This window comes from Bombina bombina, chromosome 4 (assembly GCF_027579735.1).
Source record: "Bombina bombina isolate aBomBom1 chromosome 4, aBomBom1.pri, whole genome shotgun sequence".
Lineage (NCBI taxonomy): Eukaryota > Metazoa > Chordata > Amphibia > Anura > Bombinatoridae > Bombina > Bombina bombina.
Window position 1 is genome coordinate 966,077,659 of NC_069502.1, and position 12,640 is coordinate 966,090,298.

Consider the following 12,640-nt stretch of genomic DNA (forward strand, 5'->3'; position numbering starts at 1 on the left):
TTCTAAGCCCCCTAATAAAATAATAAACCCCCAAAATAAAAAAAATTCCCTGCCCTATTCTAAATTCAACAAATTTCAAAGCTCTTTACCTTACCAGCCCTTAAAAGGGCCTTTTGTGGGGCATGCCCCAAAGAATTCAGCTCTTTTGCATACAACAAATACAATACCCCCCCCCCCATTACAACCCACCACCCACATACCCCTATTCTAAACCCACCCAAACCCCCCTTAAAAAAGCCTAACACTACCCCCCTGAAGATCTCCCTACCTTGTCTTCACCACACCGGGCCGAACTCCTGATCCGATCCGGGCGATGTCTTCCTCCAAGCGGCAAAGAAGAATTCTTCCTCCGGCGACGTCTTCCTCCAAGCGGCAGCAAAGTCTTCATTCTTCCGGCGGCATCTTCAATCTTCTTTCTTCGCTCCGCCGCCGCGGAGCATCCATCCCGGCCGACTGCTGAACTTGGAATGAGGTACCTTTAAATGACGTCATCCAAGATCGGAACAGCCAATAGAATGCGAGCTCAATCTGATTGGCTGATTGGATCAGCCAATCGGATTGAACTTGAATCTGATTGGCTGATTCAATCAGCCAATCAGATTTTTTTAACTTAATTCCGATTGGCTGATAGAATCCTATCAGCCAATCGGAATTCGGCGGACGCCATCTTGGATGACGTCATTTAAAGGTACATCATTCCAAGTTCAGCAGTCGGCCGGGATGGATGCTCCGCGGCGGCGGAGCAAAGAAAGAAGATTGAAGATGCCGCCGGAAGAATGAAGACTTTGCTGCCGCTTGGAGGAAGACGTCGCCGGAGGAAGAATTCTTCTTTGCCGCTTGGAGGAAGACATCGCCGGAGGAAGAATTCTTCTTTGCCGCTTGGAGGAAGACATCGCCCGGATCGGATCAGGAGTTCGGCCCGGTGTGGTGAAGACAAGGTAGGGAGATCTTCAGGGGGGTAGTGTTAGGCTTTTTTAAGGGGGGTTTGGGTGGGTTTAGAATAGGGGTATGTGGGTGGTGGGTTGTAATGGGGGGGGGGGTATTGTATTTGTTGTATGCAAAAGAGCTGAATTCTTTGGGGCATGCCCCACAAAAGGCCCTTTTAAGGGCTGGTAAGGTAAAGAGCTTTGAAATTTGTTGAATTTAGAATAGGGCAGGGAATTTTTTTTATTTTGGGGGTTTATTATTTTATTAGGGGGCTTAGAATAGGTGTAATTAGCTTAAATATCTTGTAATCTTTTTTTTATTTTTTGTAATTTAGTGTTTTTTTTTTTTTGTAATTTAGTTTAGTTAATTTAATTGTATTTTTAGATAGATGTTAGTAGTTTATTAAATTTATTGATAGTGTAGGTGTATTTGTAACTTAGGTTAGGATTTATTTTACAGGTAATTGGGTAATTATTTTAACTAAGTAGATATTAAATAGTTAATAACTATTTAATATCTATTATACCTAGTTAAAATAATTAACAATTTACCTGTAAAATAAATATTAACCCTAACATAGCTACAATGTAATTATTAATTATATTGTAGCTATCTTAGGGTTTATTTTATAGGTAAGTATTTAGATTTAAATAGGAATATTTTAGTTTATAAATGAATTAGATTAATTTAATATAAATTTAGTTAGGGTTAGATAGAGTTAATATAGTTAATATAAATACTATAGTAACTATATTAACCCTAATATAATTAGGGTTAATATAGTTAATATATATAATGTAATACCTATATTAACTATAATATACTTAGGGTTAATATAGATAATATAGCTGGCGGCGGGGTAGGTAGATTAAATTAGGGGTTAATCATTTTAATAGAGATGGCGGCGGTGTAAGGGGCTTACATTAGGGGTTAATAATTTTAATATAGATGGCGGCGGTGTTAGGGGCTCACTTTAGGGGGTTATAGATATAATATAGCTGGCGGCGGGGTACGGGAGCGGCGGTTTAGGGGTTAATAACTTTATTAGGTTGCGGCGGGGTACGGGAGCGGCGGTTTAGGGGTTAATAGCTTTTTTATTGTTAGGATAGTGAGGGGGGATAGCGGATAGAGGGTTAGACAGTGCGGGCTATGTTAGGGAGGCGTGTTAGACAGTGCGGGCTATGTTAGGGAGGCGTGTTAGACAGTGCGGGTGTTTTAAACTTTAGTCAGGTTTTATAGGCGCCGGCAGTTTCTAACGTGACGCAAGTCACTGGCGACGCCAGAAATTTGTACTTACGCAGATTTCTGGACATCGCTGGTTTGTGAGACTTACGGCACGTTAGCATCTGACGGCGACCTATATGGGATGGCTCGAGTTGCGAGCTGAAACTGCGGGCGACGCCGGTTCCCTCGCTTGCGCCGCAAACTGCGATCGATATCGGATCGCGCCCCATATATATAAGATTACCTCTGGTCTTGCTGTGAAAGGTCAAAAGAAAATGTTTTAAATGAAAAGTAGACAAAATAAATGAATGTATGAAATGTTCGTTTTATAGTGTTTAGTACATTTTATGGGAGGTTTAGGGGTAGATATAACAAACAGCAGATGTTTTTTACGCCTGAAAATTCCGGCTCACCTGCAAATGTCTGCCCGACAATTGGTAAATCTACCCCTCACCTTAATTTACTAAATTAATAAATGTATGATATATTTTTTTTTTTTGTAATGTTTTTTTTTTTTACAACTTAGTCCTGGAACTCTGCTGATATTCAGTACAGGAACCTTTTTTTTTATTATTACATTGATACATTCAGAAACATCCTCTGTATCTGAAAGTCATACGCCTAGATTTAGAGTTTTGCGTTAGAAGGGGTGCGTTAGCTATGCGTGCTTTTTTCTGGCCGCACCTTTTAAATACCGCTGGTATTTAGAGTTCACAGAAGGGCTGCGTTAGGCTCCAAAAAAGGAGCGTATAGCATATTTACCGCAACTGCAACTCTCAATACCAGCGGTGCTTACGGACGCGGCCAGCTTCAAAAACGTGCTCGTGCACGATTCCCCCATAGGAAACAATGGGACAGTTTGAGCTGAAAAAAACCTAACACCTGCAAAAAAGCAGCATTCAGCTCGTAACGCAGCCCCATTGTTTCCTATGGGGAAACACTTCCTAAGTCTGCACCTAACACCCTAACATGTACCCCGAGTCTAAACACCCCTAACCTTACACTTATTAACCCCTATTCTGCCGCCGCCGCTATCGCTGACCCCTGCATTTTATTATTAACCCCTAATCTGCCGCTCCGTACACCGCCGCAACCTACGTTATCCCTAGGTACCCCTAATCTGCTGCCCCTAACACCGCCGACCCCTATATTATATTTATTAACCCCTAATCTGTCCCCCACAACGTCGCCGCCAGCTACCTACAATAATTAACCCCTAATCCGCCTCACTCCTGCCTCAATAACCCTATAAGAAATAGTATTAACCCCTGATCTGCCCTCCCTAACATCGCCGACACCTAACTTCAATTATTAACCCCTAATCTGCCGACCGGATCTCGCCGCTACTCTAATAAATGGATTAACCCCTAAAGCTAAGTCTAACCCTAACACTAACACCCCCCCTAAGTTAAATATAATTTAAATCTAACGAAAAAAATTAACTCTTATTAATTAAATTATTCCTATTTATAGCTAAATACTTACCTGTAAAATAAACCCTAATATAGCTACAATATAACGAATAATTATATTGTAGCTATTTTAGGATTAATATTTATTTTACAGGCAACTTTTTGTATTTATTTTAACCAATTACAATAGCTATTAAATAGTTAAGAACTATTTAATAGCTAAAATAGTTAAAATAATTACAAAATTACCTGTAAAATAAATCCTAACCTAAGTTACAATTAAACCTAACACTACACTATCAATAAATTAATTAAATACAGTACCTACAAATAACTACAATTTTAATAAACTAAGTAACAAAAAATAAAAAAATATTTACAAACATTAGAAAAATATTACAACAATTTTAAACTAATTACACCTACTCTAAGCCCCCTAATAAAATAACAAAGACCCCCAAAATAAAAAAATGCCCTACCCTATTCTAAATTAAAAAAGTTCAAAGCTCTTTTACCTTACCAGCCCTGAACAGGGCCATTTGCGGGGCATGCCCCAAATAATTCAGCTCTTTTGCCTGTAAAAAAAAAACATACAATACCCCCCCCCCAACATTACAACCCACCACCCACATACCCCTAATCTAACCCAAACCCCCCTTAAATAAACCTAACACTAAGCCCCTGAAGATCTTCCTACCTTATCTTCACCATGCCAGGTTCACCGATCCGTACTCCGAAGTCTTGATCCAAGCCTCCGAAGTCTTCATCCAAGCCCAAGCGGGGGCTGGCGATCCATAATCCGGCTGAAGTCTTCTATCAAGCGGCGGCTGAAGAGGTCCAGAAGAGGTTTCAAAGTCTTCATCCTATACGGGAAGAAGAGGAGATCCGGACCAGCAACCATCTTGATCCAAGCGGCATCTTCTATCTTCATCCGATGACGAACGGCTCCATCTTGAAGACCTCCAGCGCGGATCCATCCTCTTCTTCCGATGTCCAACTGAAGAATGAAGGTTCCTTTAAGGGACGTCATCCAAGATGGCGTCCCTCGAATTCCGATTGGCTGATAGGATTCTATCAGCCAATCGGAATTAAGGTAGGAAAATTCTGATTGGCTGATGGAATCAGCCAATCAGATTCAAGTTCAATCCGATTGGCTGATTGGATCAGCCAATCAGATTGAGCTCGCATTCTATTGGCTGTAATATTTTTCTAATGTTTGTAAATATTTTTTTATTTTTTGTAACTTAGTTCTTTTTTATTTTTTTGTACTTTAGTTAGTTTATTTAATTGTAGTTATTTGTAGGTATTGTATTTAATTAATTTATTGATAGTGTAGTGTTAGGTTTAATTGTAACTTAGGTTAGGATTTATTTTACAGGTGATTTTGTAATTATTTTAACTATTTTAGCTATTAAATAGTTATTAACTATTTAATAGCTATTGTACCTGGTTAAAATAAATACAAAGTTGGCTGTAAAATAAATATAAATCCTAAAATAGCTACAATATAATTATTATTTATATTGTAGCTATATTAGGGTTTATTTTACAGGTAAGTATTTAGCTTTAAATAGGAATAATTTATTTAATAAGAGTTAATTTTTTTCGTTAGATTTAAATTATATTTAACTTAGGGGGGTGTTAGTGTTAGGGTTAGACTTAGCTTTAGGGGTTAATCCATTTATTAGAGTAGTGGCGAGATCCGGTCGGCAGATTAGGTGTCGGCGATGTTAGGGAGGGCAGATTAGGGGTTAATACTATTTCTTATAGGGTTATTGAGGCGGGAGTGAGGCGGATTAGGGGTTAATAACTTTATTATAGTAGCGGTGAGGTCCGGTCGGCAGATTAGTGGTTAATTATTGTAGGTAGCTGGCGGCGACGTTGTGGGGGGCAGATTAGGGGTTAATAAATATAATATAGGGGTCGGCGGTGTTATTGGCAGCAGATTAGGGGTTCATAGGGATAACGTAGGTGGCGGCGGTGTGCGGTCGGCAGATTAGGGGTTAAAAAAATTTAATACAGTGGCAGCGATGTGGGGGGACCTCGGTTTAGGGGTACATAGGTAGTTTATGGGTGTTAGTGTACTTTAGAGCACAGTAGTTAAGAGTTTTATGAACCGGCGTTAGCCCAAAAAGCTCTTAACTACTGACTTTTTTCTGCGGCTGGAGTCTTGTCGTTAGAGGGTCTAACGCTCACTCCAGCCAAGACTCTAAATACCGGCGTTAGAAAGATCCCATTGAAAAGATAGGATACGCAAATGGCGTAGGGGGATCTGCGGTATGGAAAAGTTGCGGCTGCAAAGTGAGCGTTAGACCCTTTCCTGACTGACTCCAAATACCAGCGGGCGGTAAAAACCAGCGTTAGGAGCCTCTAACGCTGGTTTTGACGGCTAACGCAGAACTCTAAATCTAGGCCATAGTTTTTTAATAATCTTGACAATTATTGTTAGGATAGTGTTTGAAAATACTTTAAAATACATGTGCAAAAAATAAATACACAGGTAGCCCTCAGTTTACGCTGAGGTTAGGTTCCAGAAGGAATGGTTGTAAATCAAAACCGTTGTAAATTGAAACCCAGTTTATAATGTAAGTCAATGGGAAGTGAGGGAGTTAGGTTCCAGGCCCCTCTCAAAATTGTCATAACACCTAATACATTATTTGATAATAGGAGTAAATTAGAACGTTACTTAAAATGTCATGCTCTGTCTGAATCACAAAAGAAAAAAATTGGGTTCATTGTCCCTTTAAATGAACAAAAACATTTGCTAAACAGCATTATAAACCTAATAAAAAATCATACAACACAGACTTTACTTGCATTTTTTTGCAAACAGTTCTTTCTATTCATTCCAATCTGGACTGATTTATAGACAGGAAGATATTGTTCCTTTGAAAGCTGCTTGATAGCTCAGGTCTAGCTAGCTAGTTACACTAATTAATTTCAGCCTGCTTGTGTGCTTGGCTTGCATATCTTTGCTGCAACACAAGCGGACAGCTCCACCTACTGACTATTTTAATCAATGCACTGCTTCTCAATGCTTTTCAATAGCAGTCACATGACTGAAAGAAAAGGTTGTTATTCTGAAACGGTGCAAATTGAACCGTTGTAAACCGAGGGCCACCTGTGTGTGTGTGTATGTGTGTATATATATATAAAATAATATAAAAAACATTTAAATGGACAATTTTGACTGTAATGGCCCTTTAAAAGGGATAGAATGGTCAAATTTAAAATTTTGCATGGGTGCATTTCAATTTTAAATAGAAGCATTTTTGCAATACACTTTACATTAGCAAAATTGCTTCTAGTAAAAGTTATTACTGTTTTTCTGTGGCATACACACATATGCTGTGAGGGCCGTGCACCAGTATTCAAACACTACACCACCTCAGAGAGTCAGCAGTAGCTTGTATGACACAAATTTAAATCTTCACAGGCACAATACACACCAGCGCCATCTCTCTCACACTGAATACTGGTGCACTGGCTCTCACAGCATATGTGCTTATGCCGCTGATTTTTTTTTTATTTTAAGCATTTTTTGTATTGACGTATATTGTAAAATTTACTTTGAAATACATATTTATATTGTGGGATAGTTCTTTTATATAGGAGCATTTCTTCACTTGTAACGTATGACTTTCAAAAAACCTACAGGTATTCTGTTTAAAGGAACATGACATTAAAAAAAAATATCTACTCTATGAAAAAGAGTTTCATAATGTATTTCTGTGCTTTACAAATGTAACATAAATCAACTTTTTCTATGGGAGTTGTTCCTTTCAGCCAGTGAGCAGTAGAGTCCTGGTACAAAAATCTTACATCTCCTTTCAGTATTATTTTAAATAACTTTTACTTTAATTTTTTTCATGCAAAAATATGTTTTAACATGATTATATATATATATATATATATATATATATATATATATATATATATATATATATATATATATATATATATATACACACTCTAGTCTCCCTTTTAATATCTTATAGCATTTTTTTTTTAATTCTTTTTATTGAAAGAGATCAAGAACAGATACAAAATGTCATACAGTAACATAGTCAGGTTGTCAGCACTGCAATTACATATTCACCAACTGCATTAGTTAGAGTTTATACATAATGCTCTAAACATTTTGACAGGACATCGTAAACAAACATATGATCCCCTTGTCGTACACTAATCACAGTGTTGTCTTTTAGCAACACAATAGTCTTTTATCGAGTTGTTGATAATATCCTGTTATTCCTTTCTCTCTCTGCATTTTGTTGTTTTTATACAACTTACTACTACAATATCTAACATTCCCTAAACCATGTATGGCCTGAGGATACTTAAAGTGAAGGTAAAGTTTTCACTTTCTCTATATACAGATACATTAGTCAAAAGTTAAACAATCTAATCGCTACCTTCTTTGCCCCAAACAATTATATATTTTTCTAATAAACATCTTTTTTATTTCCCTACCGTGCGTGACAGACTCCTCCCATCAGTATTGACAGTCTGACGTATAGAGCTCTCTCTAGAGCGCGTTCACAAGGATTCCACAAATTGCGCATGCGCATAGCGTCTTCTACAGTCACCAATAATCTTGTTATAATTCTATCACTCCGGATTTGAGACACTGATATTGGCCAAGTTTTTAACAAAGCTCCCTACGTCTTATTAAAAAAAACAAAAAAAACATTTGCAAGGCATTCAATAACCACAGATTTGCTATAAGCATGCGCGCAACGGGAGCGCGCTTGTCATCATAGTCAAATAACATTTCAGGGACGCATGCGCAAATCATCCAAGAGACTAATGACGCAATATGACGGCCGCCTAACGGCCAGTATTTCAATTGGCTACTGTTAAAACGTGACCTGCAAGTTAAAAAAAAAAAAAAACACCGGGTTGAATTTTGCAATTGAAATAAGGTAAATAAAAACGGCGAAAACTCAGTGTATAATAAAAATATAAAAAAATGATGAATGAAAGTACCATTATTTTAGGGTGAACTGTATACATGACTAATGTGATATAACGAACTTTACCTTCACTTTAAAGGATGGCAGGCGTCCCCGGGGCCTGAAAAAAAAAAAGTGTACTCTCTCCCCGCCCCCCCCCAAGCACATTATATGGCTTATTATATAGCTTTAGTTTGACTTTGATTTTCCTATAAGATTTGCAAGATTAAAATCTCGCCCCCCCCTGCAGGTGTCTCTGAGTCATATAGCGCTGTCCACTCTCCTCTTAGAGAAGCAGACAAAAGTATTTCCGTCTGAGCAAATGGTCCCAGAATTTGTCTTTGTATCACAGGGCTTTGGGCGTGTAGGAAGGGCTCCCATTTAGTCAGGAAAGGTCGCAGCCTGCGTGTCATATCAAGTTTAACGTCAAACTGTTCCGTAAACAGCTGTTTGTAAAGCTTACGCTTAAACTGTCGTATAGTAGGGGGTTTCCTATTTGTCCACATGCACAATATACAGTTTCTGGCTATATCTTATAGCATTTTAAATGTTATCCTGGTTGAATTTTTAACACCCTTCCTTTTGTTTCTAAGCTCTATTCTCACAGGGAAAGCTGTTTCATGCAACGTTGGAGGACTTGCTTTTGTCACAGGATTACACTGAAAGTAAACATGAAGAGTCTGAGCAGCTCTCGGGATACCTAGCCAGCGTCCAGCATGTTCTGGCTGATGTTGTTGGAGTCAGGACACTTGAAAGCGCAGTTCATCATTCAGCCTTACAATACTTAGGCCTTGTAGACTGCGTAGCAAAATACAGGTAAACTCATCCTTGCTGGAAAAAGATTTATATTTTTTTAACTTTAGTATTCAATTTATAAATCAGTTTATGCTAAACTTTGGGTTAGTGTGTATGGAAAAGGTCTACCTCCATATTGGCAGTGGATTGTACGCTCCTTTAGAGCTATACCCTTAGTAGTGGTAACTTAATTTAAAAAAAAAAAGGAAGTTTTTCTGTTTTTTTAGTTTCTTCAATACCACTTTTACAAAACGTTTTAATTGTCTACCTTGTCTTATGGAAACAAATGCCAAAACAGACTGCTTCAGTAAAATTTAGTGATCTGTAAAATCAGCAGTAGTAGAGAAAGTAAATACATGGAATAAGTCTTCAAACAGAATTTTTACGGTCAAAACCAGTTCCTAGAATCACGTTATTTTAAAAAATATATATATATATTTGTATTTATGGTAATAGCTTGTCGTGATAGGGCTAATTTGTTTTTTTCTACTATATTCTATATTCTTTCCGCTTGTTTTATAAAGGAACGCACTTGCTTGTGTGCTTTATGTTCAGACAAAATATTGTGCTTATGTTGGTTGCAGAGACAAGTTGTGTGTGATAGACTGGAAAACCTCAGAAAAACCAAAGCCATATTTACGGGACACATTTGACAATCCACTACAGGTGGCAGCATATGTAGGCGCAGTAAATCATGATGAGAATTATAACTTTCAAGTAAGTTCAACTAATCCAATTCTGTTAAAGGGACAGTCTTAAAATGTTTATGTACATTTTTTGTTATGCATAGTGAAACAACTTTGCAAAATATTTTCATTCATTTTTTTGCACCGTTGTTTGAGTAATTTAGCTTTGAAAATTGTGGATTTTTGTCATTTTCAGAACTTGAATTGAACCCTGCTGACTTCCCAAGGCTAACCATGCTACATATTTGTTCCCTAATTGGATTTAACTGATAACAACTGCAAAACAATACCACTAATATTATAATAGTGGTTAGTCTTGTTGTTTTCATTGACTAAAGCCCAAATTGGCTACTCCAAATAGTGCAAATGGTAGACGGAGTTTGGCTATTGAAAACCAATTGCAGTAAAAAGGATTTTAATTGCTGATGTTTTTTATTTCATAGAAACACAGCAGAAGTGTCTTGTAATGACAAAGTGATTGTTGTCTAATGAAATGATATTAAACACAAAATACATTTTATAAACGTAGTATTGAGATCTCTAGTCATGGGTGTCGCCATATTGAAATCTAGGTTTCACTGCATTCCAGTGCTGATGTGTTTGAAGGAGAGTTGCTGCATATGTGCAGATACCTGCTGTGTAATCTCACTTCTGAAATAGAGGCACCCATATTAAGAGGGTTATTAAATAAATGTATTTTTGTGTTTAATATCCCTTTATTAGTAGATCTTATTTTTTGGAGTTGTATTGGAATTTTAACTCTGACCTTCTTAATGTGCTTAAATTAAACTGTGATTAAAGGGACATGACATACTCAATTATTAAAATAAAAAAATGCATAATTATGCAATGAAAAAAATATTATAATAAACATTTTTTTATTATTATTACTATTAGATATTTGAGAGGGGCAGAAAAGCAAATTTTATAACCTAGGTTTCCTTAAAAAATGCTGCAGATTGCCTTAACCAAATACATACTGGACAGTGATTGCTTAGATCAGTTAACAAACACATTTACAGCTAGCCCTTATTGGCCACAATTAAGAGAATTAAAGGGACAGTCAACGTTATTTTTAACTATACAGTTTCTAAATCTGCATACATTTATTTTATTTTGTATAAGTTTAAAACTTTTCATAGCTTTCAGAAAATTAAAATAAACTTCTATTACCTTTTTTATATCCCATTGGCATTCCCCATCTGGCCACCCACCGTTTCTGATTTTTTTTTTCATGACTCTCTGTTGCGCTTTATCAAATAAGGAGAGGACTGTTACGTTAGCACTGTTGTGTAATGAAGGTGCGCTCTCAGTAGGGTGACCATATTGCTTCTTTAAAAAGGGACACACATGAAAAATACATGTGTCAGGGTTCTTATAAAAAAAAAACATTTCTTAAAACAGCCCTGACATATGTATTTTTCATATGTCCCTTTTTAAAGCTGCAATATGGTCACCCTAGGTCTCAGGCTAATACTGAGATGGCGCACATACTCACTTATTCAGCTCCAAATCAGGAAGTGGAAAGAGTGGAACGCTATGCGATTAGCATAGTGATTTACTCTTCATGTGGCGCAGCTCTTGTCTTGGCTTGTTGAGGAAACTAAATTATGTATATTTACAATGGCCATCATGCTACACAGAGAAATGTGTCTTGGAAGGTCATAATATATAGAAATATATAATGTATGTATGTGTATATAAATTTTTAATGCATGTTGATATAAAAAAAAATGTTTGAGTCTAGTTTAAAGGGACAGTCTACATCAGAATTGTTATTGTTTAAAAAGATAATCCCTTTATTACCCTTCCCTAGTTTTGCATAATTAACAGTTATATAAATATACTTTTTTACCTCTGTGATTACCTTGTATCTAAGCCTCTGCAAACTGCCCCCTTATTTCAGTTCTTTTGACAGATATCCATTTTAGCCAATCAGAGCTGGCTCACCTGAACTCCACGTGCATGAGCACAGTGTTATCTATATGACACACATGAACTAACACCCTCTAGTGGTGAAAAACTGTCAAAATGCCCTGAGAGAAGAGGCGGTCTTCAAGGGCTTAGAAATTTGCATATAAACCTCCTATGTTTAGCTTTCAACTAAGAATACCAAGAGAACAAAGCATAATTGGTGATAAAAGTAAATTAGAAAATTGTTTAAAATGACATTCTCTATCTGAATTATGAAAGTTTATTTTGGACTAGACTGTCCCTTTAATACTAAACTCGCAAGTTAGAGTAAAATGAGTTTTGTTTTTCAGGAGAAGTAGTAAATGCAGCAAACAAGTACAGTATGTAAACAGCAAATCGCTATAACAATATTATAGCAATCTACAGTTTAGATTTCTGTGTCCAGTCAGTGTAAGAGCGAGTGACGCTGCAGTACATGTGCGATCACACATGGTAGGTACTTTGTGAGCTCTCGCTGCAGCAAGAGGAGTAGGCGTATGCTTTCAATTTAAAATAACTACCCCCTCTAGGATCGAAAAAAAAAATTAAAGCGAGTCAGGGTAGATGTAGAATAACAACACAAAGGAAGTTTGCATACCATATTAGAATGATTGAAAACTATCTATAATATTGGGATACATAAAATATGTATAAAGTGTAATGCACCATTTACTGTCCCAAAGATACC

The 12,640-nt window shown here is 36.9% G+C and overlaps 1 protein-coding gene across 2 annotated transcripts in view; it reads left to right on the forward strand.

The window, feature by feature from the left end:
• Positions 1-12,640, forward strand: part of MGME1 (mitochondrial genome maintenance exonuclease 1) — a 66,695-nt gene that overhangs the window by 11,664 nt on the left and 42,391 nt on the right. For both annotated transcript variants that reach the window (XM_053711989.1, XM_053711988.1), the window contains exons 3-4: positions 9,112-9,334; positions 9,898-10,030. In XM_053711989.1, the coding sequence (XP_053567964.1) occupies positions 9,112-9,334; positions 9,898-10,030 (356 nt within the window). The remainder of the gene's footprint in view (positions 1-9,111; positions 9,335-9,897; positions 10,031-12,640) is intronic.